The sequence below is a fragment of the Chiloscyllium plagiosum genome, unplaced genomic scaffold (assembly GCF_037043375.1).
Source record: "Chiloscyllium plagiosum isolate Xiang-an unplaced genomic scaffold, Cpla_swu_hap1 HiC_scaffold_11, whole genome shotgun sequence".
Classification (NCBI taxonomy): Eukaryota; Metazoa; Chordata; class Chondrichthyes; order Orectolobiformes; family Hemiscylliidae; genus Chiloscyllium; species Chiloscyllium plagiosum.
Window position 1 is genome coordinate 55,818,626 of NW_028270149.1, and position 27,378 is coordinate 55,846,003.

The 27,378-nt window shown below is 38.5% G+C and overlaps 1 protein-coding gene across 6 annotated transcripts in view; it reads right to left on the reverse strand.

Moving 5' to 3' along the window:
* Positions 1-27,378, reverse strand: part of LOC122557198 (ATP-binding cassette sub-family C member 5-like) — a 190,985-nt gene that overhangs the window by 111,840 nt on the left and 51,767 nt on the right. For 4 of the 6 annotated variants that reach the window (XM_087992076.1, XM_087992079.1, XM_043704624.2 and 1 more), the window contains 5 exons: positions 26,080-26,253; positions 18,743-18,890; positions 13,699-13,847; positions 9,072-9,179; positions 4,882-5,247 (listed from right to left, as the gene is read on the reverse strand). In XM_087992076.1, the coding sequence (XP_087848202.1) occupies positions 4,882-5,247; positions 9,072-9,179; positions 13,699-13,847; positions 18,743-18,890; positions 26,080-26,253 (945 nt within the window). The remainder of the gene's footprint in view (positions 1-4,881; positions 5,248-9,071; positions 9,180-13,698; positions 13,848-18,742; positions 18,891-26,079; positions 26,254-27,378) is intronic. The other 2 variants (XM_087992080.1, XM_087992077.1) reach the window with 1 other exon arrangement.

A 27,378-nucleotide genomic window follows, 5' to 3' on the forward strand; every position in this document is an offset into this window, starting at 1 on the left:
AATACTGAGTGACCTGTTTTCCATTTTTATTTTAGAATTCAAACATTTTCATTTACTTTTTATCTTATTAACGAACAACAAACTCGGTACATCTTCACTTTGAGCCTTGGCTTACAAAGACAAAATAAAAATTTAGGACAGAAATAAATCAATATTTAGTTAAGGCCAGTTGTGTTATGCACTATTTGAACTAAAAATTTCAGAATTCAATATTCAACAATCTTACTCAATAACCATTAATTAATAATACTCATCATGTATTAAATCCCACACCTGGATTTAAAATTACAATATCCCCCAATGCACTCTGAGCAATGCCATAGGAGATTTTAATCAAAAACACATTAATATCGAGTAAAGGTCCATCAACCTCCTGACATCATATCCAAATGTGACAATGTTTTGTGAACAATTTTTAATTTTTCCCAAAAACAACAATCGAAAGCAGTCGTTTAATGAGGTTCTCTTCGCTTGCAGCCTGAAGGTCTTTCCAAACGTTGATGTTTTTCATAAAACAATAATTCAACTCTGACCAATCATTGTGTTAAAAGGACCAGAACTCCACAATAGCAGAAGAATAATAAATCTTAGTGCTGCAAGGTAATAGTGGGCAGAATCTTCCAGCCATGGCTGAACTGGGGACAAAGGTCAGGGGGGAGGGTGGAATTTAAGTCCATGGGAGGCCAAACTTCAAATTCCGAACTGCAGTTTAATTTTTGATGTTGTATTGGAAGAAAGATTCAGGCAAGTAGACCCACCCAATGCTGACAGTCAAGAAGCTTTTTGCATTTATTAGGATGTCATGATTAATCATTAAAACCCAAGTTGCTGGCATTATGTTTAGATCCACAATTTTGATAGTAATATATAACACAGAGTCATATAACACAGAAACAAACCCTTTGGTACAACCAGTCCATGATGAACCTTATTCCAAACTAAACTAGTCCCACCTGCCTGCTCCAGGCCTATATCCTTCCAAACCTTTCCGATTCATATATCCATCCAAATGTCTTTTAAACATTGTAATTGTACCCACATCTAACACATCTTCAGGATGCTCATTCCACACACAATCCACTGTCTGTGTAAAAGATTTGCCTCTTATGTCTTTTTTAAATCTCTCTCACCTTAAAAATGTACCCTCGTCTTGAAATTCACCACCTCGGTGAAAAAAACAACTGCCATTAACTCTTTCTATACCTCTCATTATTTTATAAACTTTTGTCAAATTGTCTCTCAACCTCCTATACTCCAGTGAAAACAGCCCCAAACCTCTCCAGCCTTTCTTCATAACTCAAACTTTCCATACCCAGCAACATCCTGGTAAATCTCTTCTGAACCCTCTCCTGCTTGATATCATCTTAGGGGCGGCATGGTGGCACAATGGTTAGCACTACTGCCTCACAGTGCCAGAGACCTGGGTTCAATTCCCGACTCAGGCGACTGACTGTCTGGAGTTTGCACATTCTCCCCGTGTCTGCATGGGTTTCCTCCGGGTGCTCCGGTTTCCTCCCACAGTCCAAAGATGTGCAGGTTAGGTGAATTGGCCATGCTAAATTGCCCGTAGTGTTAGGTAAAGGGGTAAGTGTAGGGGAATGGGTGGGTTGCGCTTCGGCAGGTCGGTGTGGACTTGTTGGACCGAAGGGCCTGTTTCCACACTGTAAGTAATCTAATCTAATCTAATCTTTCTTATAACTGGGTGACCAGAACTGGACACAGTATTCCAGAAAATGCCTCATCAAAGTCCTCTAATCAGTGAGAAAATCATGCCTTCAGAAACTCAAGTTTATATGTGAGGTATTCACATGGTGCGGTATGCTTCTTGGATAGGCTAATAAATAAACGGTGCTTCTTGAGACTATCTTCTTGTATATTTCATGTCAGTATATTACTCAAGACTACTGATTTCTTGCACATGGCTTATGAGGGAGAGGAGGATGAGTCTTGTTTCTGTAGATGGGCCTCACCATGGCGGGGTTGATGTAATGCAGGATTTCACCAAAGATATGAACAGATTGATGTGTCCAAAGGTTGGGAACGCATGGGAAGATTTCTGGAACAAGCTACCGATATCCCACCTGCAATTTCTTCACATGCGGAAACTCTCATTCAAAAGTTTGGACAAGGTGAACCCAGTAGCTGTACTGGTTTTGACATGCCCAAATAGGAAAAGATGAATGGAGGCTCAGGGACAGGAACAACAGGATTTGAATCTCAGGAGACTGTAGCTATGGATAAAGGGGTAAACCAGGGTCAGATGCACTGCCAAGCAGTATGCCACAAGGAAGTCTGTAGAAGGGTTGCAACTACCTGTAAAGAAATGAAGAATAATTCTGGATGAGAAATCGCATGTATAGGGGCACATCAATAACTGTCATCCAGGTTCAGTTCCACTTCCTGCAGGAAGATCTGTAGCTGCACAGATTTGAAGGCAGTATATCCTTGTGGCACTGTAGATCACAGCAGATTGAACTTAATTACAGGCTTCTTTCAAAGTGCAATTGGGGACTTCTGTGGCATCTCCCAATAATCCATTAGTGCATCAGAGAGTTAACCAATGTTCTTTTCAGAAAACCACGCAAGCTTGCGTAATTCACCATAGACTCAACTTGCCAAATTGTCAAAAATGTGGGATATGTTCCTATTTCCTTGCCTTCAAGTCCAAGGAACAATCAACTGCATACATATGGTGATCAGAACTCCCAGGCATCATCATAAAATTCCTGACTAGGGAATATCCATCTTGTGGTGTGATTATAGGAGACGTTTTTTGCAGGTTTGCACCCGGTATCCAGGAAGCTGTCAATTCCATAAAACTCTCAGGCATCACAAATGTTCGTCCCTCTGCATTATATCTAGGACTGGCTTATGTGTGTCAAGGAGAAATCTCAGAAGGCTTGGCTGATCAGCAAGCTTTGGAACTACCAACTAACAAAGATCATCATTAAGAAGACAATTGGTGTCCTGAAGACAGGTTTCCATTTTCTGGATTGCTCAGGTGGCACACTTCTGCATTCCCTATGCTATGTCTTAATGTTTGTGATTGTCTGTTGCATCTACCACATCTTAGTTGCATGACAGAGGGAGCATGGTCAAGGGCAAGGTGGATAAAATACATGCTTCCTCAGACAAGAAGTGGAGAACGAAGGAGATGCTGAGGAATGCAACAATGATGGTACAGTGGAAGAAGCCTATTGTATGGCATGCTAGACAGGCCAGTGAGAACATAATAGTGGCTAAATTTGAGGCCCTTTGAATTTTCAAGAATATATCAAGGCACCAAAAGACCAAATAAAGTGGAACAGGAGTAAGCCATGTGGCCCCTTGAGTTTACTTGCCATTTAATAAGATCATGACTGATCCAACACTAATCATGTCCACTTTCCTGCCCTTTCTCCATCACCTTTGATTCTCCTACTGATCAACAACCCATCACAGTCTTAAATATACCCAAGGACACTGGCCCCCACTTCTCTTTGTGGCAAGGAGTTCCAAAGACTCACAACCCTTTAGAGAGAGGTTCCTACTCATCTCAGTCTTAAAATGATGCCCCTTTATTCTGCGACTATGTCCTCTTGTCCAGATTCTCCCATAAGGGAAAACATCCTCTCAGCATTTACCCTGTCGAGCCCCTCAAGAATCCTATATGTATCAATGAGATCACCTCTCATACTTCTAAACTTCAGTGAGTACTCCCAATCTGTTTAGCCTTTGCTCTGAAGAAATCCCTTAATATCCAGAATCATTCTAGTGACGCTTCTCTGAACTGCTTTCAGTGAATGATTGGAGTGTAAGAGAAGGGAATCAAAATAAGGGGATCAAAAATGCTTACAGTACTTCAGATGTGGTCTATTTTGCACCTTGTACATTTGCAGTAAGACTTCCCTTCTCTTACACTCCACTCCACTTGAAATAAGGGCCAACATTCCATTAGCCTTCCCGATTACCTACGGCACTCTGGGCTATAAGCATACAGTGGCTGAGAGGTGTTCCTGCACTCAGTGGAATGTTTAATTTCTAGCTTATTGTTTTGAACTAATAGAGAAGATTTCCGCCTTATGCCAATGATGTCGTGCTCTGATTCTGGGTCACAGCACCAAGGGAGAGTTATATAGAAAAACATAGGGGCTATGCATACATTTCAGTATGTAAGGGAAGTTCAGCTATTAAAAAAAAAAATGACAGAGCAATACTTAATCACTCCCAAATTCTCATAGGCAGCTAAATGTACCTCCAAGATCCTGTTCCTCTGAAATGGCAGCAAAGATTGGCAGTGTCTAAATGCTCTGGGCACAAATCCACATCTCTGGTCCCAATTAGTCATTCTCTTCACGCATGCATGAGTGGAGAACTCCATGATCTCGTAAGCAAACGTGCCTCGTGCCCATGCAGAAGTGACTCCCAGATTCATGTCAGATGATTGACTTGGACTGCATAACAGAATATTCCACCCCGTATTTCTTTCCTTATTGCAGAGCATATGACATAATTTTCAATGACCAACACCAAGGAAGATTTGCTAATAGTTGACAGGTATTCAGGAGTTGCAGTGATTCAATAAATTTAGTAATACTAACATTCCCGTCACATTGGCATAGTGGACTCTGGACTAGATATTTTTTGTGCATTAAAGCACATTATTAAAAGATTACTGACAGCATTATAATTAGCATTCAGCCATTCTGTACCTGACCAGATTTAAAACAATTCTCCCAACCCCATTGATGGGTTTCCGGATAATAAGCACATCGTAAAAATATTTCTAACAAAGGTATATTTCTGCTTGGAAATAAAGTCTGTATTCAACAAAAATAATCTAATTAAAGACTTAAACAGGAATCCAAATGCACAGCATCTTGAAAACATTATGAAGTATACCTGTTCCACAGTTAGGTTGATGTTGTGCAAGACACTCTGGAGCTTGGGCTTTGGAGATGATAAATTTACGTGTATGTTGTCACGGTCTAATTGCATTTTAGTGCCAAGTAATAGATGATCATTTTGTTCGGGAAGTGAGCTCTCTGGGTCACCTTCAACATACACATTCTTCCTTTTCTTGGTCAGTTCTTTTTCCTTCCTTTTTTTAATCTTCTTTATTTCATCCTTGTTTAATTTTGATTGCCACTCTAAGGAACAGGTACTGCTCTTTTCCCATGCCAAGCTAGCGTTCTGAAACTCTATGGCACTATGTGGACTATCGGGCTCTTTCCTTACAACTTCTAGTTCTTCCATTAAAAGCAAATGCTAAAGAGATGAGGAGACAAATTGTGATCAACATAGTGGACAATGTTCCTAAAATATTGTAAAATACCAGGTCAAGTATTTGAGAAACATGAAAAAATTCAAAGTGGGAGGGAATTATTTGCTTCTGATATTCACTTTCAAAAAAGGAAGGTGGCATTTTTTTATGTCAAAGTACTATACAATGGCAGTTGATGTAATTTCATTGTTGATTGGCCTTAATGAATGAAAAGTGAAAAAATAATTTCATGGGGTCTCTTTAAAATCAGCTGCTCACATCTCTCCCAACAAAAAGAATATTTCAATTAGAACATTTTGCACATTCAATCATAGATTTTTACTTAATGATTCTTCCAAACTTTTGCTTCTTAAAGATTTTATACTATTAACATTCTAAATTTTACATTAATTTTATGTAGATTATTATTAATGAGAAAAAAAATGTGAAGTTGATGTAAATAAAAATTGGGAGAAACATAAGTTGAGCTGCAGAATTGTTGTTTCTCTTCTTAATACAGTGATAAAATTTATTCCTAATAGTATACAATTCAAAAGTTGTTGCATTATGTTAATCAGGCCGGGCTTACACTTCAGTGTAGTTTTATGGTCTCCACTCTGCATAAAACACTGGGGAAAATGAAGATATGATTTACAAAGATGACACTAAAACTGATAAACTTCAGCTATCAAAGTTTAAACAATTGAGCTATTTTTCTTTAGAAGAGAGCAGCATGGATCTTGCACCTGCTCCTGGGATTGCAGGCTTATTTAAAGATTTATTGTAGTTTTTTTACAGTTATTATAATCATTATAGTTTACTAATATAAGATTTTTTTTTCCATTTTACTTTATTAACATTCAAAAGGCTCTACAGTGAATGGCTAAGTTTTTTAAAAAATTTAATTTCAAAATAAAAAAAAGTCTATTTGTGTATTAGAAGGTTTTTGCTTACAGTGCAAAGAACCAAACTTTTTTTTAATTAAGGAGTTGTGTTTTCGTTCTTGAGAATCCTAGACATGGACAGCTGTGGAGAAGATTTTGTTTCTTCTTTGAGGAAGATATTGAATAAAAAAGACTTAGAGGTGGTCTGAAAGAAGTTGTCCAAAATTGTTAATGTGTTCGTCAGGGTAGATGTGAAATGGATGTTTCCACTCATGGGAGACGAGAAGTTGAAGCTTTTCATCTTCCACCCAATATAACCAGTAAGCTCCCACCCCAATTAAACTCTCTTCTACCCTTTTCCGTCAGGCAGAAGATACAAAAATTTGAAAACATGTACCAACAGATTCCAGAGCAGCTTCTTCTCTGCTGTTATCAGATTTATGAACAGACCTCTCATATATTAGAGGTGATCTTTCTCTGCATCTTCTCTATAGCTGTAACATGATATTCTGCATTCTGTTTTTACCCTGCTGTACCCATGTAAGTTATGATTTTCCTGGATAGCACGCAAAATAAAACTTTTCACTGTAACACTGTGACAGTAATAAATCAAATCAAATAAAATGTCTGTTTCTTGTGTCCTAGTTTGATGAATGCATGATGAAAGGTTTCAACTTCTACTAATTTTTTTAATTATGGGAGAATTAAAAACTAGGGACCGTAATTCCAATAAGGAAATAATTGAGAAATTTCTTTGCTCAGAGATTCTTTGAAATGTGAAATTCTTTTCCCTAAGAAATAATTGAAACAAATAGGAAGACATGCTGAAAAAACTGAGATCACAGAGATGGAACGGTGTGAGATTTGTATGGTGTAAAAACATCAGCAAACTAGTTCAACCAACTGGCCTTTGCAGAACTTTCTACGTAATTTTACACTAAACATATAAAGTTACGAGCTATACATGTACGAGCATTCAATACTATATTGAGAGCATATCAGACAATTTTATACAAAGGTTCATTGATTGTTAAATTACATAACATGGTATACATTTAAAGGATAAAACTAAGTATCAGTTCATAGAAAATACAACTTGCCTATCAAAATTGAATTCAAGTTTGTTAGAGAAAATTACTCCTGTAACATTCTACTCAGAAATCTCAAATAGAATGAATCTACAAATTAGAGCATGCATAACTGACAAGAATGACCAATAATTAACAAACTACAGTAGTAGGGTTCTCTCATTATAACATTTATAATTAGAGTATTACTACTGTTTAGTAAACAAAACACCCGATCCATTCTAACTTCTTGCAAAAAATGAATTCTGACTGCTTGCAATTTTCCTCCTTGGAAAAAAAAGTCAAACTTGTTAAATTTCAAACTGATGTATGCTTGATGCAAACTTCCACACTCATATAGAATTCTTCAAAGTGGTTACCAAAGTAATGCTGGCAGTCCTTCCTACTTAGATTCACGTTTAAACATCAACAGTTGATCTGAGCATCCCATATGAATGGCATGACATTATACTTCAGCACCTAAACCAATGAATGCCTTATACCTAACACCTGTCCTGTTCAACAGACGTGACTTACAAGCAACAGATGTTGCTGCAAAAACAATAGCTCACCCACATGCATTAATTTTTGAAAAAAACACCAATTACTTGCATGCTTGAATAGTTTCAGGAGAACTTCCATAGTCTACTATAAGAAAGGAATCTGCGTGAAAATCGGAATTAGTGGATAATTGGGGTTCCATTATATGACATTTCGCTGAAAAATGAACCAGGCATAAAGCTGAAAAATTATTAGTCATATTATTAAAATAGGATTTTAATGTTATTTTTCCATACATTCAATTGTTTTCTATAGAATAGAATCCCTAATGTGTGGAAACAGGCCATTCAGCACAAGTCCTCACCGACTCTCCAAACAGCATCCCACCCAATCTTGTCCCCCACCCAAGTGGGCAACTGAACCCAGATCCCTGGCACTTCGTAGCACTGCTTAGACAAGAATATGGTCAAGTGATACTCTTCCTGTCTTTCCTAGTCACTATAATCCTCTATCCCATTCTTTCTTACATGGTTTGAGCCCCATATGTCGGGAGCGTGTTCAGAGGAGGTTCACGAGAATGGCACCAGGAATGAAAACCCTAAAATCCGAGGAACATTTGAGGACTCTGGGTTTATACTCTACAGAGTTTAGAAGGATGATGGGGAACCTAATTGAAACATACAGAATACTGAATGGCCTGGACAGTGTAGATGTTGGGAAGATGTTTCCATTGGCAGGAGAGACTAGGACCGAGGGCATAGCCTTAGAGTAAAGGGAAGACCTTTTAGAACGAAGATGAGGAGAACTTTCTTTGGCCAGAGAGTGGTGTATCTATAGAAATCATTGCCATAGGAGGCTGTGGAGGCCAGGTCATTGAGTATATTTAAGACTAAGATTGATAGGTTCTTGAGTATCAAGGGTTACAGGGAGAAAGTGGGAGAATGGAGTTGAGAAACTTATCAGCCATGATTAAATGGTGGAGTAGACTTGAAGGACTGAATAGCCAAATTTCTGCTCCTATGTCTTATGGGTTACCAAGTGCACTCTTAAGATAGATACTATCAAATTCTACATCTCCCCCCTCCTCCATCACTTTTGGACAAAGTAGTTTTGATTTCTCGGTGACTTTCACACAATTAAATGCCTTTTTAATTGTATATGCTTGTTATAGCATGCAAGCAAAAATGTACTAAAACAGACAGGGTTTTTTTGATCTACCTACATCTACGAGTTAACAATGTAGTAAAATGTTTGAGGCAAGCATCCATAATAAAGAAACATAATTCTTTCAGCTTTATACTCGCTTAAATATTTCAGAAATCATATATACATATTTGCATGATGAACTGATTTTACACTGTAATACTAAAGCTGTACCTTAAATCTGCCCACAGCAATGGATGCCTCAGACAATGCTTTTACAGATATGGGTGTGATCTTTAGGGCAAAGGTCATTGCATTAAAAACTGCAACAACGGTAAATGCCTGCAGAGATTAAAGAAAACAGTATCACAATTAGTAGTAAAATTGAAAATGGTGGAAACCTGTATTGAGGTTGTCAATTAGCAAATGAAAGAGTGAATAAGTTAGACATTTCAGACAGAACAGTTCGTTAGAATGAGCTTAGATCAAAGGATTCTTTTCAAGATTCATTTTTAGATCCAAATTAACTCATGGCACATATGTCAAACATCTGGTCAATACTCAATCCACAAAATGGAGAAAATGTTTATAATGACTGTTGTGATGATGGTCTGGCAAAAATGGGTGTTGTTAAAGGGTCAGGATGTTGCTCCACCCAGCACAAGGTGACAGGTAAAGCATTAGGGTCTGTGAATCTCCAGTCACATCAAGTCATTGCAGAACAATATTGAGAGAGTATATATTATATATTGTGCATAATATACAATAGTACATAATATTCAAATATACATTGAATAATGGTGGTACATTCATTTCAATTTTGGATACAATTTGAGTATTGTGCTATTGGCAGCTATCAGATAAGACCATAAGACATGGGAGAGGAAGTAAGGCCATTCGGCCCATTAAGTCCACTCTGCCATTTAATCATGTCTGATGGGTATTTCAACTCCACTTACCCGCACTCTCCCCATAGCTATTAAATTCTTGATCTCGCATGGAATTATCAATCTCTGCCTTGAAGACATTTAACGTCCCGGCCTCCAATGCGCTCCGTGGCAATGAATTCCACAGGCCCACCACTCTCTGGCTGAAGAAATGTATCCTCATTTCAGTTCTAAATTGAGCCTGTTTACTTCTAAGGCTGTGCCCACAGGTCCTAGTCTCTCCGCCTAATGGAAACAAATTCCCAGCGTCCACCCTTTCTAAGCCACGCCTTATCTTCTAAGTTTCTATTAGATCTCCCCTCAACTTTCTAAACTCTAATGAATACAATCCCAGGATCCTCAGCCATTAAATCATATAGTAGGCCTATTCCAGGTATCATCCGTGTGAACCTCCGCTGGACACGCTCCAGTGCTAGTATGTCCTTCCTGAGGTGTGGGGCCCAAAATTGGACACAGTATTCTAAATGGGGCCTAATTAGATCTTTATAAAGTCTCAGAAGCACATTGCTGCTTTTATATTTTAACCCTCTTGAGATAAATGACAACATTATATTTGCTTTCTTAACCACGCATTCAACCTGCAAGTCAACCTTTAGAGAATCCTGGACGAGCACTCCCAGATTCCTTTGTACTTTAGCTTTATGAATTTTCTCACTGTTTAGAAAATAGTCCATGCCTGTATTCCTTTTTTCGAAAGTGCAAGACCTCACATTTGCTCATGTTGAATTTCATTAGCCACTTCCTGGACCACTCTCCTAAACTGTCTAAATCTTTCTGCAAGGAGAAAGTGAGGACTGCAGATACTGGAGATCAGAGCTGAAAGTGTGTTGATGGAAAAGCGCAGCAGGTCAGGCAGCATCCAAGGAGCAGGAGAATCGACGTTTCGGGCATGAGCCCTTCTTCAGGAATGAGCCATTCCTGAAGAAGGGCTCATGCCCGAAACGTCGATTCTCCTGCTCCTTGGATGCTGCCTGACCTGCTGCGCTTTTCTAGCAACACATTTAAATCTTTCTGCAGCCTCCCCACCTCCTCAGTACTACCTGCCTGTCTGTTTAACTTCGTATCATCAGCAAGCTTCACCAGAATGCCCCCAGTCCCTTCATCCAGATCATTAATATGTAAAGTGATCAGCTGTGACCCCAACACTGAGCCCTGTGGGTCACCACTTGTCACTAGCTGCCATTCTGAATAAGAACCTTTATTCCCAACTTCTGTCAGACAGCCAATCCTCAATCCATGTCAGTAGCTCACCTTGCACACCATGGGCCCTCACCTTACTCAGCAGCCTCCCATGAGGCACCTTATCAAAAGATAGATAACATCCACTAGGTTTCCCTGGTCTAACCTACTTGTTACCTCTTCAAAGAATTCTAACAGGTTTGTCAGGCACGACCTCCCCTTACTAAATCCATGCTGACTTGTTCTAATCTGACCCTAAGCTTCCAAGAACTTAGAAATCTCATCCTTAACAATGGATTCTAGAATTTATCCTACAATCGAGGTTAGGCTAATCAACCTATAATTTTCCATCTTTTGTCTTGATCCTTTCTTGAACATGGGGGTTACAACAGCGATTTTCCAATCAACTGGGACTTCCCCTGACTCCAGTGATTTTTGAAAAATCACAACCAACGCATCTGCTATTTCCTCAGCCACATCCCTCAGAACTCGTGGATGTAGCCCAATGGGGCCAGGAGGTTTATCAATTTTTAGACATTTTCATCTTTTTTTCACTCTTTTGTAATGGCTACCATACTCAACTCTGTCCCCAACTCTCCTTAATTGTTGGGATATTACTCATGTCTTCCAATGCGAAGACTGACACAAAGTATTTATTAAGTTCTTCAGCTATTTCCTTATCTCCCTTCACTAACTTTCCTGCATCAATTTGCCCAATTTCTACTTTTGCCTCTCGCTTGTTTCTTATGTATTGAAAGGAACTTTTTCTATAATTCCTAATATTACTGGCTAGCTTACCTTCATATTTGATCCTTTCCTTTCTTATTTCTTTCGGATTCCTGAAGGGCTTATGCCCGAAATGTCAATTCTCCTGCTCCTTGGATGCTGCCTGACCTGCTGCGCTTTTCCAGCAACACATTTTCAGCTCTGATCTCCAGCATCTGCAGTCCTCACTTTCTCCTTTCTTATTTCTCTCTTTGTTATCCTCTGCTTGTTTTTGTAGTCTTCCCAATCTTCTGATTTCCCAGTGCTCTTGGCCACTTTATAGGCTCTCTCTTTATCTTTAATACATTTCCCGACTTCCTTTGTCAGCCATGGTTCCCCCCTCCCCCCACCTCCAGATAATCTTTCTTTTCTTTGGGATGAAACTTTGTACTGTGTCCTCAAATACAGTCAGAAACACCTGCCATTGTTGCTCTACTATCTTCCCCACTAGGCTCTGCTTCCAGTCGATTTTCGTCAGTTCCTCTCTCATGCCCTTGTAATTACCTTTATTTAACTGCAACACCATTATGTCCAATTTTGCCTTCTCTCTTTCAAACTGTAGACTGAACTCTACCATATTACAATCGCTGCCTCCTAAGTGTTCCCTTACTTTAAGATCTTTTATAACGTCTGGTTCATTACATAGCACTAAGTCCAGAATAGCCTGCTCCCTTGTCGGCTCCATCACAAGCTGTTCCAACAAGCCATCCTGTAAGCATTCCATGAATTCCCTTTCTTTGGATCTACCGACAATGTTTTTCACCTAGTCCATTTGCATATTGAAGTCCCCCATGATCACCATGACCTTGCCTTTCTGACATGCCCTATCTATTTCCTGTGCATCTTGCGCCCCTGGTCCTGGCCACTGCTGGGAGGTCTGTACATAATTCCCATTATGTTTTTTTTTGCCTTTGTTATTCCTCAACTCCACCCACACAGATTCCCCATCATCTGACCAGATGCCATTTAGATGTATTTATGTTTCTTCAAAAGCACAAATTTCACTGAGGTCATGGCTAAGGATATAATGTCACATATGTAAAATCAAAGTATGGGTTCAATTGTTGGCTAACTAATCTGAAATAACTGCATAGAAGCTGGGTCCCACCACCAAGTCATCCTTTACTTACAAGTGCATAGTACACTGGCTGTGGCCAGCCACCTTGGAGTCAGTCCTCAACTGAGAAGATTCTAATTTCCTGTTTATATTTTTTTTCATAGATTTATTCTGACATATAAACCTCCACACTACCGCCAAACAGCAGTAGTGCTTAGTCCTCCCTCTCTTGTTTTTTTTGAGTCAGTCCTCAACCGAGGACCTTCTAATGTCCTGGTTATATTGGTCAGCCAAGGCTTTCCTGATTGGCCTAGGTTAATAACACCAATTAAGAACTTTACAACTAATGAGGTCTACCTGGTTCCAATTACAACATAATCATAATCCACAATAACCAAAAAAAAAACCTTCAGCATGGAGCTGAAGAAGTTACCACATTACCAGATATTATTTGGGTTACTACTGTGGCTGAGTTGGTAGGCCTGTTGCAAATAAGCCAGAGGATTGTGAGCTCAAATTGTATCCAGGCGCTTGAATCCAAAAATATAGCTGGCAAATTCCACAGCACTGCTGCACTGATGGAAGTGCCATCTTTTGAATGTGATATACTCCCCATGGGTGACATTAAAGGACCAATGTCATTATCTTATTGAAGAGCAAGAGTGGTATCTCCAAGGTCCTGGTCAACAGTTACTTCTCAATGAACATTAAAAAAAATGTTCTTGTCATTATTATACTGCTACATATAGGACCTTAATGTATGAAAAATTGGCATCATCTTCCCTACAGCGAAAATATTTGAAACGTTTTATTATCAGTAAAGTATTTTGCGATGTTTTGACATCATGAAAAGCACTTATAAAATGCAGGACGTCTTTAAAGTTCTACTAACCAGGACTGTGATTGTGCTAACCTGAGCTGCAGTGAGATCATATCCCATTGCCATGTGAAGGGTGAATGTGCAGCTACTGGATACTACAACCACAATGGGAGCTACTCCAACTGTGACGCTCTGCACATAGCCTGCTTTCTCCAGAAAATGTCTCTCTCTATTTCTGATCACTGTAAAAGAAAACAGAATGAACTGTCATTTCCAAATGATCCAAAAAAAACACGTTCAATTGATAAGAGTTTCAGGGTTCAGAAGTTAAAGGTGATGAAGTTCGGACCAAGAAATCAATTGGAACTTTCTTTTCAAATTTAAGTATGATAAACTTCTGAAATAAATTAACTGGAGTACTTATTGATTCATTATATAATTACACAAATTTTTGGAATAATATATAAGATAATAAATAGTTTCAAAAAGGAACAAACAAATCTTTGTCTTAAAACTTTTGATGTTGCATCAGGCATTATAAGTATCTCTACATGTTATTTTTAAGATGTTTACACTCAGCTTGAATATACTTCAGTTCTATGAAATGTTATTGAAATATGTATACATTCACATTTACTTTAGCATCAGTGATTCTTTCAAATGTTTTCAGAAAATAAATGCTTGAGATAATAGCTGGCACAATGAATAATAAAAATAAATCAGAGTCTTAACACTGAGTGGGGATGTAAATAGGTGGCCATACAAAATCAGACATCCTATAGTAATTTGGACAGAGGAAAATTCGATTCTCCCTCTGGTGTCAGCAACAATTTTCTCACACAGAGTGGATTGCTGTGGAATAACTTCCAGAGGAACTGTTGGATGTGGGTACAATGTTGAAAAGACAGAATAAGAAATGTTTGGAGGAATAATAGCCAATTGCACTTACATGGGATTAGTTTAGTTTGGGATTATGGTCAGTATAGACTGGTTGGACTGAAGGGTCTGCTTCCCTACTAAATGACACTAAGTGTCAACTCTGTAAACACTGTTGTACACATGCCTCAATTTTAAGAGATGTTGTGGAGGAGTCAGTGTTGGACTGGGGTGAACTAAGTTATAAATCACACAATACCAGGCAATAGTCCAACATGTTTATTTGGAAGCACTAGCTTTCAGAGCGCTGCTCCTTCATCATTATTTCTGAAATGACTATCTCAGCAAAAAATTACAGAGTTACGCAAGTCAAATGATATGTTGAACAAACCTAAATTGCTGTTAAGTCTTTCATCTTTGAGAATGGGTTGCAGGTTTCAGCTCATTAATATATAAATTCTAGAACTTTTAAGTCACATTCTTGAGATAACTTAAGGTTTTATAAAAATGTTTCATGCACATATTCACTCTCTTTCTCTCTCTCATGCACACACATACAAGTCTATGGGGTAAATTTGCATTTGCAGAATTGTATTTGCTGATACATTCTATTTTGCTCAAAAAGTGCACAACCTGCAGACAGTCAATGCAGGCAATCAATCCATATAAATATTATAAATTCCTACTTTGGAAATAGAACCAGTCTAACTCATGATTGGGACACAGACAGATTCTAACCTTACACCTTTAATGCATTGTCTGAGCTGAGATGTCACTTTTGTTTTAATACAACCTTAAGTTATCTTGAGAATGTGACTTAAAAGAAGTTCTGGGATTTATATATTAATGAACTGAAACCTGCAACCCCTTCTAAATGATGAAAGACTGTACAACAATCTAGGTTTGTTCAGTAGATCGTTTCAGTTGCATGACACTGTAATCTTTTGCTATAAATTCTGTGTCTTATGATCTGTTCCACAGCTACCTGATGAAGAAGCAGTGCACTTACTTCCAAATAAACTTGTTGGACTATGACCTGGTGTTGTGTGATTTTTAAATTGATTCTTTAAGAGAGTTTACCTTTAAGTACACAATGAACTGAGTGTACAATATGTTGCGACTCTGCATGCCAGTTTGCTATGTGGTTGCAAGTTACATACACAGGAGTTGAAGACTATTTTTGAGATAGTCATTTCAGAAATAATGCCACCAAAGAAAATAACAGAAGTAAAAGAAAATAACAGGACAAAGTAGAAATCGAAATAAAATACATGAGAAAAGGCAAGACTTCAAAAAGAATTTCAAGGAAACAAAATTGTGAAGAGACTGGACAGTTATTAGAAAAGGTTATGATAATATGCTGGAACAATAGAAGGCTACAACCTTTACAGAAATAAAAGAATCCAAAATGCAAATCAGAAGCTTCAAAATACGCTAGAAGATTTGAACCATTGAAGTAGCTTGACAAATGTGATCAGTTGGTGGTCAATCTGGAACAAAAGCTGGCTATCATGAACCCGGATAAGCAAATTCTGGAACAGCAAATGCAATCCATGAAATAAGCATTTGATAACACAAACAGGAACAACAGGTAATGTCACTGATGACTGTGGAAATTGAAGGCAGACCAAGATAAAATTACCAACATGATCTCTGTCTATCCATTATAAATACTCATAGCCTGAGTTGCTATTGTTGATAGTTAAAACTTTCTTTGGAAAAGGAGGGGAATGTTGTATGTGTATCCTGCCTGTAAAAGAGGTTGCCTTTAAGGACTCCATGTATATGCAACACTGCAAATATGTCTGCTATGAGTTTTCAAGTTGTACACACAGAAATCTTTGAACATCTACTTCATAACTTAAATATGTTTACAGTTCTAAGGAAACTAATCCACAAGAGTTAATCAATCCTTGATGAGTGCTTACTAAGCTGTTGATATACCTGACCTTTAAAACAAATGGCTGCCGGATCATTAAACTATTGATCGAAAACGCTACATTAGAAGTCGAGTAGTGGATCTCGAGAGGATGCCAGATGCAGAAACAAGCTGCGTTTAAGACATATCTCAGCCCTACAAATTTAAAATGAATAAAGCATAAAACATCTCTCCAGTCCTCATGCCTCACAATCCCTCATCAACTCACACACTCCATGCATGCCAAAATATGTCACCTATGTCATCTCATGTAATACCTTATTCTCTCCATGCCAAGCTCTGCTCAAGCACCTACCCATACCTCCAACATGGTGCAATGTACCCTGTGGGATCATAAGATTTGTCAGCAGGAGCAGAGTATTCAGCCTTTTGAGGTTGCTCCATTATTCAATAACATTGTCATTGATCTGATTATGGTTTCAACTCCACAGGCCTGCCACTCTCCAATAAGTCTCAACTTCCTTGCTTATTAAAAATCGATAAATTTAATAACTCAGCTTTTACTGTTTCTGAGGAAGAAAATTCTACAGACTAACAAAACATCTCATTTCCAACTTAAAAGGGAGATTCTTATTTTTAAAATGCATCTTCTAGTTCTAGTCACCTCCAGAAGAGAAAACATTTATCTGGTGTTAACCTTATGCCAGCCTCAAGTCAACCTATGAATCTATGAACAAGTTAATGATCCCTGTGAGATAAAAAAATCCTAATTTCTGTCTTTAGAAGAGGCCTCTTATTAACAGGATCCCCTCAGTGTGGAAGCAGGCCATTTGGACAATTGAGTCCACACCAACCCACCAAACAGGATCCCACCCAGACCCACCCTATCCCTCTAACCCTGCATTTCCCACAGCTAACCCAGCTAGCCTACACATCCCTGAAAACTACAGCATGGCCTATCCACCTAACCTGCACATCTTTGGACTGTGGGAGGAAACCAGAGCACCCAGAGGAAACCCATTCAGGGAGAACATGCAAACAGACAGTTGCCCAAGACTGGAATCAAACAGAGCTTTGAGAAGATTTGTAACTCAGGTTGAGGTTTTGGATGTACGTTTGCTCGCTGAGCTGTAAGGTTCATTGTCAGACTTTTCATCACCATACTAGGTAACATCATCAGTGAGCCTCCTAAGACAGGGCAAACAGAGACATGCAGGAGAACTCGTAGAAGCATGGCATTCCAACCAGAACTCTAACAACAAACATATCGATTTAAACCCCATCTACCACCCTCTGAGAAAAAGAACAAGAAATTACATCACCAACACGAGAAATGACATCACCAACCCAAGGAAACTAAACACATAAATAGAAAGCGGGGCATAACACCTGCGCTTCACCAGAGGCTCATTGATGATGTTACCTGGTATGGTGATGAAATGTCTGAAAACGAACCTTCCAGCTTAGTGAGCAAACTTACATCCATTAACCACTGAGCCAACGCCCTTAAACTGCACGCACTAGTTCTAGCCTTCCTATAAGTGGAATGTCTATTGAAACATGTTTAGCAATAAAACTTGAAATGGCACTGGGCAGATTTTGAAGTGAATCAGAAGACCATCTTGCTTTAGAATATATTATAAAGCATAATAAAGATTTAAGATTTGTGTAAGAAAGACCAGTAAGTAAAGATACTAAAAAGATACCGCAAAATATACCATGGACAGATACGACATCCATTGTATCAAAAAAGGTCCTTGCATGAGAAAATCCTGTGATACATTCCGCAAGGCTACACAATCCCATTTCTATATAAAGGGTATAAAGTTGATAAAGTTGAATATTATTAATAGATTGTTAAAAACACAGAATTCAGTACAACTAAGTTTCATCATAATGTTGTCATGATGTGGATATGCTAGTGTTGAACTGATGGAGACAAAGTCAAAAGTCACACAACACCAAATGAAAGTGACTTCACCTGACGAAGGAGCAGCGCTCTGAAAGCTTGTGATTTCAAATGAACCTGTTGGACTATAAACTGGTGTTGTGTGACTTCTGACTTCGTAATGCAGTGATTATGATATCGAATTCGGTGATCCAGCTGTTTAAGTTGTAGGATTTTTATTTAAAAATATACTCAACTGTTTCACTAGTGTTCTTTCATAAAAAGATCCTTCTGGCTTTACCCAGTCTGATCTGTATGTGATCAGACCTGTGCACTAAAATGCTTGATGTGTAACCATCCCCTCAATATCATGCTGTTTTACCAAACCAATAAATGCACTGCCTCTGTGGGATAATTAGAGATGAACAGAATACACCAGAAACACTGAAAATAAAGTTTTTTTAAAAAACCGTTGGTTCTCACAATAAACTTACGGTGAACCTTCTCAGCAAACAATTTTTCCCAGGTGTACATCTTGATGAACTTGATGTAGTTTAGAATCTCATTCATCAGGCACACTCGACTGTCAGTGATGACAATACATTGTTTTCTGAAATAACTTGTCAACCTAGACATAAACATCTGGGAAAACAGGAGAAAAGAACATTGCCATCAATATTAAGACAGAAATAAAGCTAAGGTGATAAGTCCATAAGGAAGTAAGTAAGTATTTGGGTCTTTTTTATAACCATGTCCTCTAAGCACATACATTACTTGTGCTATCACATGAGATTCGACGTTTCGAGCATGAGCCCTTCTTCAAGAAAGAAGGGCTGAAGAAGGGCTCATGCCTGAAATGTCGATTCTCCTGCTCCTTGGATGCTGCCTGACCTGCTGCGCTTTTCCAGCAACACATTTTCAGCTCTGATCTCCAGCATCTGCAGTCCTCACTTTCTCCTATCACATGAGATTGCTACCTCAGCAAACTTGGATGATAAAAATGGCAACCAGGCATGTAACCACGTGTAAAGGTGAGAACAATACTCGAGTACTGAAAAGGTTAAGCCTCAAATAACATTTGATAAACAAACCAGTATTCACATGCAACAAAAACAGGAAGTGCTGGTAAACACACAACAGGTCAGTCAGTATCTGAGGTGAGAAGACAAGATCAAACTTGGCTCCTTTTCAGAACTGAAAAATTGACATCAAGATGTATTTTGGGGGGAAAAAACTGATCAATAGCATGGGAAGGGAAAAAGAAAATGGATCAAAATGAGGTTGAAATAGCAATGAAATGGCAATAAGCTACTAAAAAGAAAATAGTAGGTGGTTAGATAATGTCAATGATTTTTGCAGCAAACAATGGAAACAAGTGTTAAAAAGACCAGAGAAGCAAAGAGCATGTGAATGAATAAGGGAGTGAGAGACTTCCGGTAGAATCCTCATCTTCCTACAATCGTGTATTAAATGGGAATGGGCATTTATATGAATCATAAGATTGTGGATAGTAACATCTACAATTAATGGCTACAACTAATGCCTACAATTAAATACCTTGCAAATAATGCCTATGTAAAAAGTCTCAACCTCCCCAACCACAGATAGGAAAGCTCAGCATGTAGGGTGCACAATAACTAAACTATGATGAGTTTGCTTGAACATTCCCTGGGTGTTCAGTTGTTCAGAGGCACTTATAGAATCATCGAGTCATAGAGTTACACAGCTTGGAAAAAGACCCCTCGGTGAGTGGGTTGGAGGGGAAATTGCAGGTGGTGATGTTTCCACATAGCTGCTGCCTTTCTCCTTCCAGACAGAAGTCATTGTGGATTTGAAAAGTGCTGTTGAAGGAATCTTGGTGAATATCTTGAAGTGCATCTTGTACATAGCACATATTATTGCTACTGAGTGGTAGTGGAAGGACTGAATGTTTGTGGTGCAAAACAAGCTGCTTTGTCCTGGATAGTGTCTGGTTTCTTGAGTGTTGATGAAGCTACACTCATCCAGGCAAGTGGGGAGTATATTATCGCATTCCTGACTCATGTCTTGTGGATGGTGGACAGGCTTTGGGAAGTCAGGAGTTAAGTAAACTGCTGCAAGATTCTTAGCCTCTAACCTGTTGTTGTGACTATTGACTTTATATGGTGAGTCCAATTCATTTTCTAGTCTTACCAAATCATAGGGCTGCTCGCTCATTATGCAGAGATGACTGATGGTAGTTTAACCTGAGGGTCATTAAACCTTAGGCGAGGGGAGAGGTTGAGAGGGAGAGTCCTTCATGGCAACCTCAGCCTGTGTGAGAATTGAACCCACGCTGTTAGCATTACATTGCACTGCAAAACACTTGTCAACTAAATGAGCTAATTGACTCCCTGGGCCCTTAGTGGCCCAAGTTTCAGACTTGACATACAAGGTGGTGTTTTGAATCTGTTGTGTAATGTTTTATGATGCAGTATTCCAGTATGTCATCACTGTATCAAAAAACGTAACTGGAGAGAATGAAGGTCTCGCACTCCATCTTATTCCTAGATTACTTGAAACATGACATGCTATTAGAAGCATACTGCTCTACGTAACATAATAGCTTAATATAGCCCAGACACTTATGTGCTGAGAATATAATGCTTGTATACAATGGTTAGCTATAATAAATGTCTGTCAGATTCTTCAATAGTATAATATTGAGTTTCTTATGTTGCAAGGGCTAGCATAAGCATTACCACATCAGATGAAATACCCCTGAAGGAAAACTCAAGGCAATACCTACACATGATCCTCCCTTTCTTCATAACCTTAACTATTTGCATGTTCTTTATAAGGGGAAAAATGGAGGAAGCACTTAAAGAAAAAGAACACGAGCACTAGAGATACGGACCAGAAATATTAATAGTATTTAGAGTCTGACAAATTCCCTGGACCTGATTGTCTGCATCCTATGAAAAAGAAATAATTGCAGAGATAGTAGGTTATTAGTTGTTGATTTCCAGCCGACTGGAAAACTGCAACTGTAACACCATTATTCGTGAAAGAAGAAAACAGGAAATGACAGACAGCCACATTATCATCTGGAATCCATTATTAAGGAAATAGAAAAGGCCATTTAAAAATATGATAATACGAATACACGGATTCAACGTTATCTTCTGAGAGCAAAATTGTGTTTCACATTTTCATTAAAGTTCTTCAAGGATGTCAAAACTGGGTAGATAGAGAAGCAGTAAGTGTAATTAGTGTCTTTGAATTTCAAAGGCATTTAGCAAAGTGCCACATACAGGCTTTCAACACAAGATGAATTCAGATTCTTGTTTGTAATATACTAGCATGATTAGAGGACTAGTAAAGAACAGGAAACATAGGTTCAAAGTGGGCTTGGCAGTGTAAATAAGGAGAGAACTATGTGATATGGTTTCAGAATAAGATGTCTCCCATACAAGCCAGAAACAAGGAGGAATTTCATCTCTTGGAGCATGGTAAATCTTTGGAATTCTTTATGTCGTTTTTCAGATTGGAGGACCAGTGGAGTGCCACAAGGATCAGTGCTGGGTCCTCTACTTTTTGTCATTTACGTAAAGGATTTGGATGTGAGCACAAGAGGTACAGTTTGTAAGTTTGCAGATGACACCAAAATTGGAGGTGCAGTGGACAGCGAAGAGGGTTACCTCAGATTACAACAGGATCTGGACCAGATGGGCCAATGGGCTGAGAAGTGGCAGATGGAGTTTAATTCAGATAAATGCGAGGTGCTGCATTTTGGGAAAGCAGATCTTAGCAGGACGTATACATTTAATGGTAAGGTCCTAGGGAGTGTTGCTGAACAAAGAGACCTTGGATTGCAGGTTCATAGCTCCTTGAAAGTGGAGTCGCAGGTAGATAGGATAGTGAAGGCGGCTTTTGGTATGCTTTCCTTTATTGGTCAGAGTATTGAGTACAGGAGTTGGGAGGTCATGTTGAGGCTGTACAGGACATTGGTTAGGCCACTGTTGGAATATTGCATGCAATTCTGATCTCCTTCCTATTGGAAAGATGTTGTGAAACTTGAAAGGGTTCAGAAAACATTTACAAGGATGTTGCCAGGGTTGGAGGATTTGAGCTATAGGGAGAGGCTGAACAGGCTGGGGCTGTTTTCCCTGGAGTATTGGAGGCTGAGGGGTTTACAAAATTATGAGGGGCATGGATAGGATAAATAGACAAAGTCTTTTCCCTGGGATCGGGGAGTCCAGAACTAGAGGACATAGGTTTAAGGTGAGGGGGGAAAGATATAAAAGAGACCTAAGGGGCAACTTTTTCACGCAGAGGGTGGTACGTGTATGGAATGAGCTGCCAGAGGATGTGGTGGAGGCTGGTACAATTGCAACATTTAAGAGGCATTTGGATGGGTATATGAATAGGAAGGATTTGGGGGGATGTGGGCTGGGTACTGGCAGGTGGGTCTAGATTGGGTTGGGATATCTGGTCGGCATAGACAGGTTGGACCGAAGGGTCTGTTTCCATGCTGTACATCTCTATGACTCTATGTCAGAATACAGTGGTAGTTGGTAATTTGGTATATTCAATTGAGTCAAGACAGATAACTGATCTTCAAGGTTGTTGAGTTTTATGAAGCGGCTGGGCTAGCAGTAAATTGGAGATCAGGCCATGATAAGATCATACATAATCTTATGATAGTATGCTTGAAAGCTGGATTGGCTTATTCTTCCTGATGTATGTGGAAATTCCTCTACATCTCATTTACTATGTAATTTCTTTCATCCTAGATCTATTACACAGACAGGAAGTGAAAACATTTGTGCAAAAATATTTTTAAAGTATTTTGAAAACATTGAAATTTCTTTCAACTGCTAAATAAATCATCAAATTATAGTGTTTGGGATGTAATTAAACAACAATTGGACACAGGATATTATACTGTAGAAAATTTGCAAACATTTCCAGTGTTAAACATAGTGTTAGATTAGTTTTACAATATTTCCAGTCAGGTTCAATCAAATTAAAATGTTGTCATTTGTAATTATTTCTGATTTTGCATTTCTAATGTTACACCATTGCATTTGGAGAGCATGTATTTCTTTTGAAATCTTCATTGTTCGCATTTGAAATTAAATAATCCATAAACAGTGTTTTTTCTTCTTTCATCATTCTCAATTAGTTGTGTCATGATATGTTCATTTTATTTATTTTCTACATCATTGGCTGCTGTCTGCTAAGTCTCCCAAGATTGACAAAAGGAACATTCATCATTAATTATCAACTGTATTACAAGTATCATTTATTTTACATTAACTCATGCAACCCAAGTTTAAACTTTTAAACCAACTCATAACAATTCATTATTCAAGAACAATAAAAATGCGATTTCTAATTGCATAATGTAAATTTATTTTAACAATATTATGACATTGTAATAAAGAGATAGAATGTTGAGAAAAAGAACTAGAGAAAGGTAGGAAGGGTCCACATTGGAAGAGGCAGGTTATCAATGAAAAGGAAATTGATTGGGAAAGCTTGGAATAGAACAGAAAGTGTTTTCAAGAAATGGAAAATAGAAAACATACAGGAGCTGGTAGCGCTCATTTAGATTAGTTTAGATTACTTACAGTGTGGAAACAGGCCCTTCGGCCCAAGAGGTCCACACCGACCTTCCAAAGAGCAACCCACCCAGATCCATTCCCCTACATTTACCCCTTCACCTAACACTATGGACAATTTAGCCAGGCCAAATCACCTAACCTGCACATTTTTGGACTGTGGGAGCACATGGAGGAAAGAGCTGGAAATGTGTTGCTGGAAAAGCGCAGCAGGTCAGGCAGCATCCAGGGAACAGGAGAATCGACGTTTCGGGCATAAGCCCTTCTTCAGGAATTCCTGAAGAAGGGCTTTTCCAGCAACACATTTCCAGCTCTGATCTCCAGCATCTGCAGACCTCACTTTCTCCACATGGAGGAAACCCATGCAGACACGGGGAGAATGTGCAAACTCCACACAGACAGTTGCCTGAGGCGGGAATTGAACTCGGGTCTCTGGAGCTGTGAGGCAGCAGTGCTAACCACTGTGCCACTGTAACATTTCCTTGATTTTTGTTTTCATTTTAACGCTGTTCTTTTATACTCCATTTCCTTCACGCTTCTCTATTTCTATGCTAACATTAGCACCAGCTTTGTTTACTAATTGCCAAGAGAGGGCCAGTGCTAAAATGGACTACTTCAGAGAGATCCAGTGTTGAAAATGAAAGAGAAAGAGACAAAGGGAGAGAGCAAATATGAATCATAAATATCCAGCATGTGATGGTAATGAGTCTGCTACGGTAAAGAAAGCTCAGAAAGCTATTATCCTATTGGCTGTATATTCCCACCAACCTCCAGTAACAAAATACCCTACTTCCATCAACTTTTGAGGAATTTCTTCTCATCACTAACTTGAATGTGTTATCCCTTATTTTTAAACAGTGACACTTTGGTTCTAAATTTTCTCACAAGATGAAATATCCTTTCCACGTCGAGACATTTCAGGATCTTATATGTTTCAATCAAACTACCTCTTAGTCCTCAAAACTGCACTTGATAGAGGTCTTGCTTGTCCACCTCCCCACAAAAGACAACTCATCCATTCCAGATATTAATCCAATTATCCTTCTCTGAACTTCTTCCAACATATTTACATCCTTCTTTAATTAAGGGAACAATGCTGCAGACAGTCCTCCAGATACAGTCTCACCATTGTCCTGTATAACTGAAGTATTGTTTCATTAAGCTTCCCATATTACTTGCTATTCCTGCATTCTAATCTTCCCCAACTCTTGCACAAAGTCACATAGATCTATTTGCATCTCAGAGCTCTACAATCCTATATTTTCTTCCATTAACCAGATTTTTTGCACACTCACTTTCAATATCCCTTTGTAACCTTATGTCCATTTTGTAACTTACTTTTCTATTTATCTTTGTGTCATCAGAAATTTTAGCAAATATACCTTTGGTCCCTTCTTTTAAGTTATTCAACTCCTTTGTAAGAAGTTAAGGCCCCGTCTTGCTCATTACATCTTATCAAAGAGAAAATTACTTCTAGTAGCTAGCCAAACCTCTGTTACCTTCTACACAGTGAGCTCTTAGTTTTCACTATAATCTTTGATGTGGCATCTCATCAAATGTCCTCTAGAAATCTAAGTACAGTGCATCCCCTTTACTTATAACACATTCTATTTCTTCAAAGACTCCATTTAATTAGTTAAACGTGATTACAGTTCATAAAACCATATCAACGCTGCCTGGTTACCTTTATTTTTTTTTCGAAGACCCTGCTTTAATATCTTTAATAAAAGTTTCTAACATTATCACCTTGACAGATACTTAGTTAACAGACCTGCAATTTCCTGCTTGCTATCTCTCTTCCTTTTTGAATAAAGGATTATGTTTGCTATTTTGTAATCAAATAGATCCTATTCTTAATCTGGCAAGTTTTGGAAAATTAAAACCAATGCATCAACCATCTTACTAAACATCTCACTAACCACTTCTTTAAGGTACTTAAAGTCCTTTAAGTGGTTTCACTTAGTCATTGACTTAATCATTATTTTTTAAAGGAATGCAACCACAACTTTAAGTGAGGACTACCTGGAAAGAATTATCTTGTCATGCACTTAGGATATTATAGCTCTGATTGTAAAGGGTCCTGCAAACTACTACCCAACGTAATCCCATTGTATTTTTTGTTGTAATAACTCTAAGTGAAATGTAAACAGAAAAAAAAACTGTTTCATTATTATTTTCATCTAAATTCCTCCTCAATCTAACTCATGAAGAATGTAGGAAAGAAATTAACTATGTACAATGCCTACCAGCAATGGATAGATCAGAATGAAAACAGCTGATCCCAGTAGGGCAGTTGGTCCAAGGAACAATGTAGTGTAGGTGATTCCAAGTATGGCGACAAGGGGGCCTCCTGTCAACATGGAACCAACAGAGGCCACTTCAAAAAGACGTTGTCCATCATTTGAGCAGATGTTCACCAGCTGAAAGAGAATGAAAAATTCAATGTTCTATCCTGCAACAAATTTATGAAGAGACTCTGTTCAGGTTATTTGTGTAACTGAATAATGTTGAAAACTCTAGTGATTAAAATAGCTGTTAAGATCTGAACTGGAAATTGGGGATTTAGTGGATGTTAAGTTTGAGGAAAGAAGAAAATGCAGAGATTATGACACACAAGAAAACAAAATGTTGGAACATGAAAGGCAAGGCTGAGAGTAGAGAATCCATGGAGTAGGTGTATAAGTGCTGAACAAATGGTCACCAATGAAGGAATAAAAGAAGTGAGGGATGACTAATTGCTATTAGAGAAGTATTGAGTGTACGTGGATGGCACAAGAGGCAATGACTAAGTCAAGAATCTATTGAGTCCTGATACCATGAATAAATTCAAAAACGAGATGAAGAATTTCTAAATTTTCAGTCTGTGGCAAGGATATGGTGGTGGTTTGAAAAGACAGTAATTTTAGAAACGTGGGACTTGGTGATTAGGAAATGGACTAAAAGGCTTTTGGGTGACCTGACCTCCAGTGTTGCTTTCTTTATTACTATGATTATAATTTTTCCCAAATGTCTTCTGTTACGTCAAGAGTTATAAACTATTTAATCGTCTCCCATTTTCCACCTGTGCTCTTTACAGCCTTCTCTATTCATTTTAAGTGTGGGTAGAAAGTGTGAATTTTCTTTCCCTTTCCATTTGCTCTGTTCCATTTTAAATTCCATTAATTTGTAATACTCTATATATTGAAATATAAGGCTGGATTTTATGGAATGGTTGAAGGGTAGTGGGAGGGACCTACTACTTGCCACAGGTTGACCCATACTTTGAAACTTCCTTTCTTTGCTTATTCTTATTCATTCATAATTTATCTCTGCAATGATTCGGAGATGCCGGTGTTGGACTGGGGTGTACAAAGTTAAAAATCACACAACACCAGGTTATAGTCCAACAGGTTTAATTGGAAGCACACTAGCTTTCGGAGTGATGCTCAGGTGACAATCACCTGATGAAGGAGCGTCGCTCCGAAAGCTAGTGTGCTTCCAATTAAACCTGTTGGACTATAACCTGGTGTTGTGTGATTTTTAACTTTATCTCTGCAATAGCTATA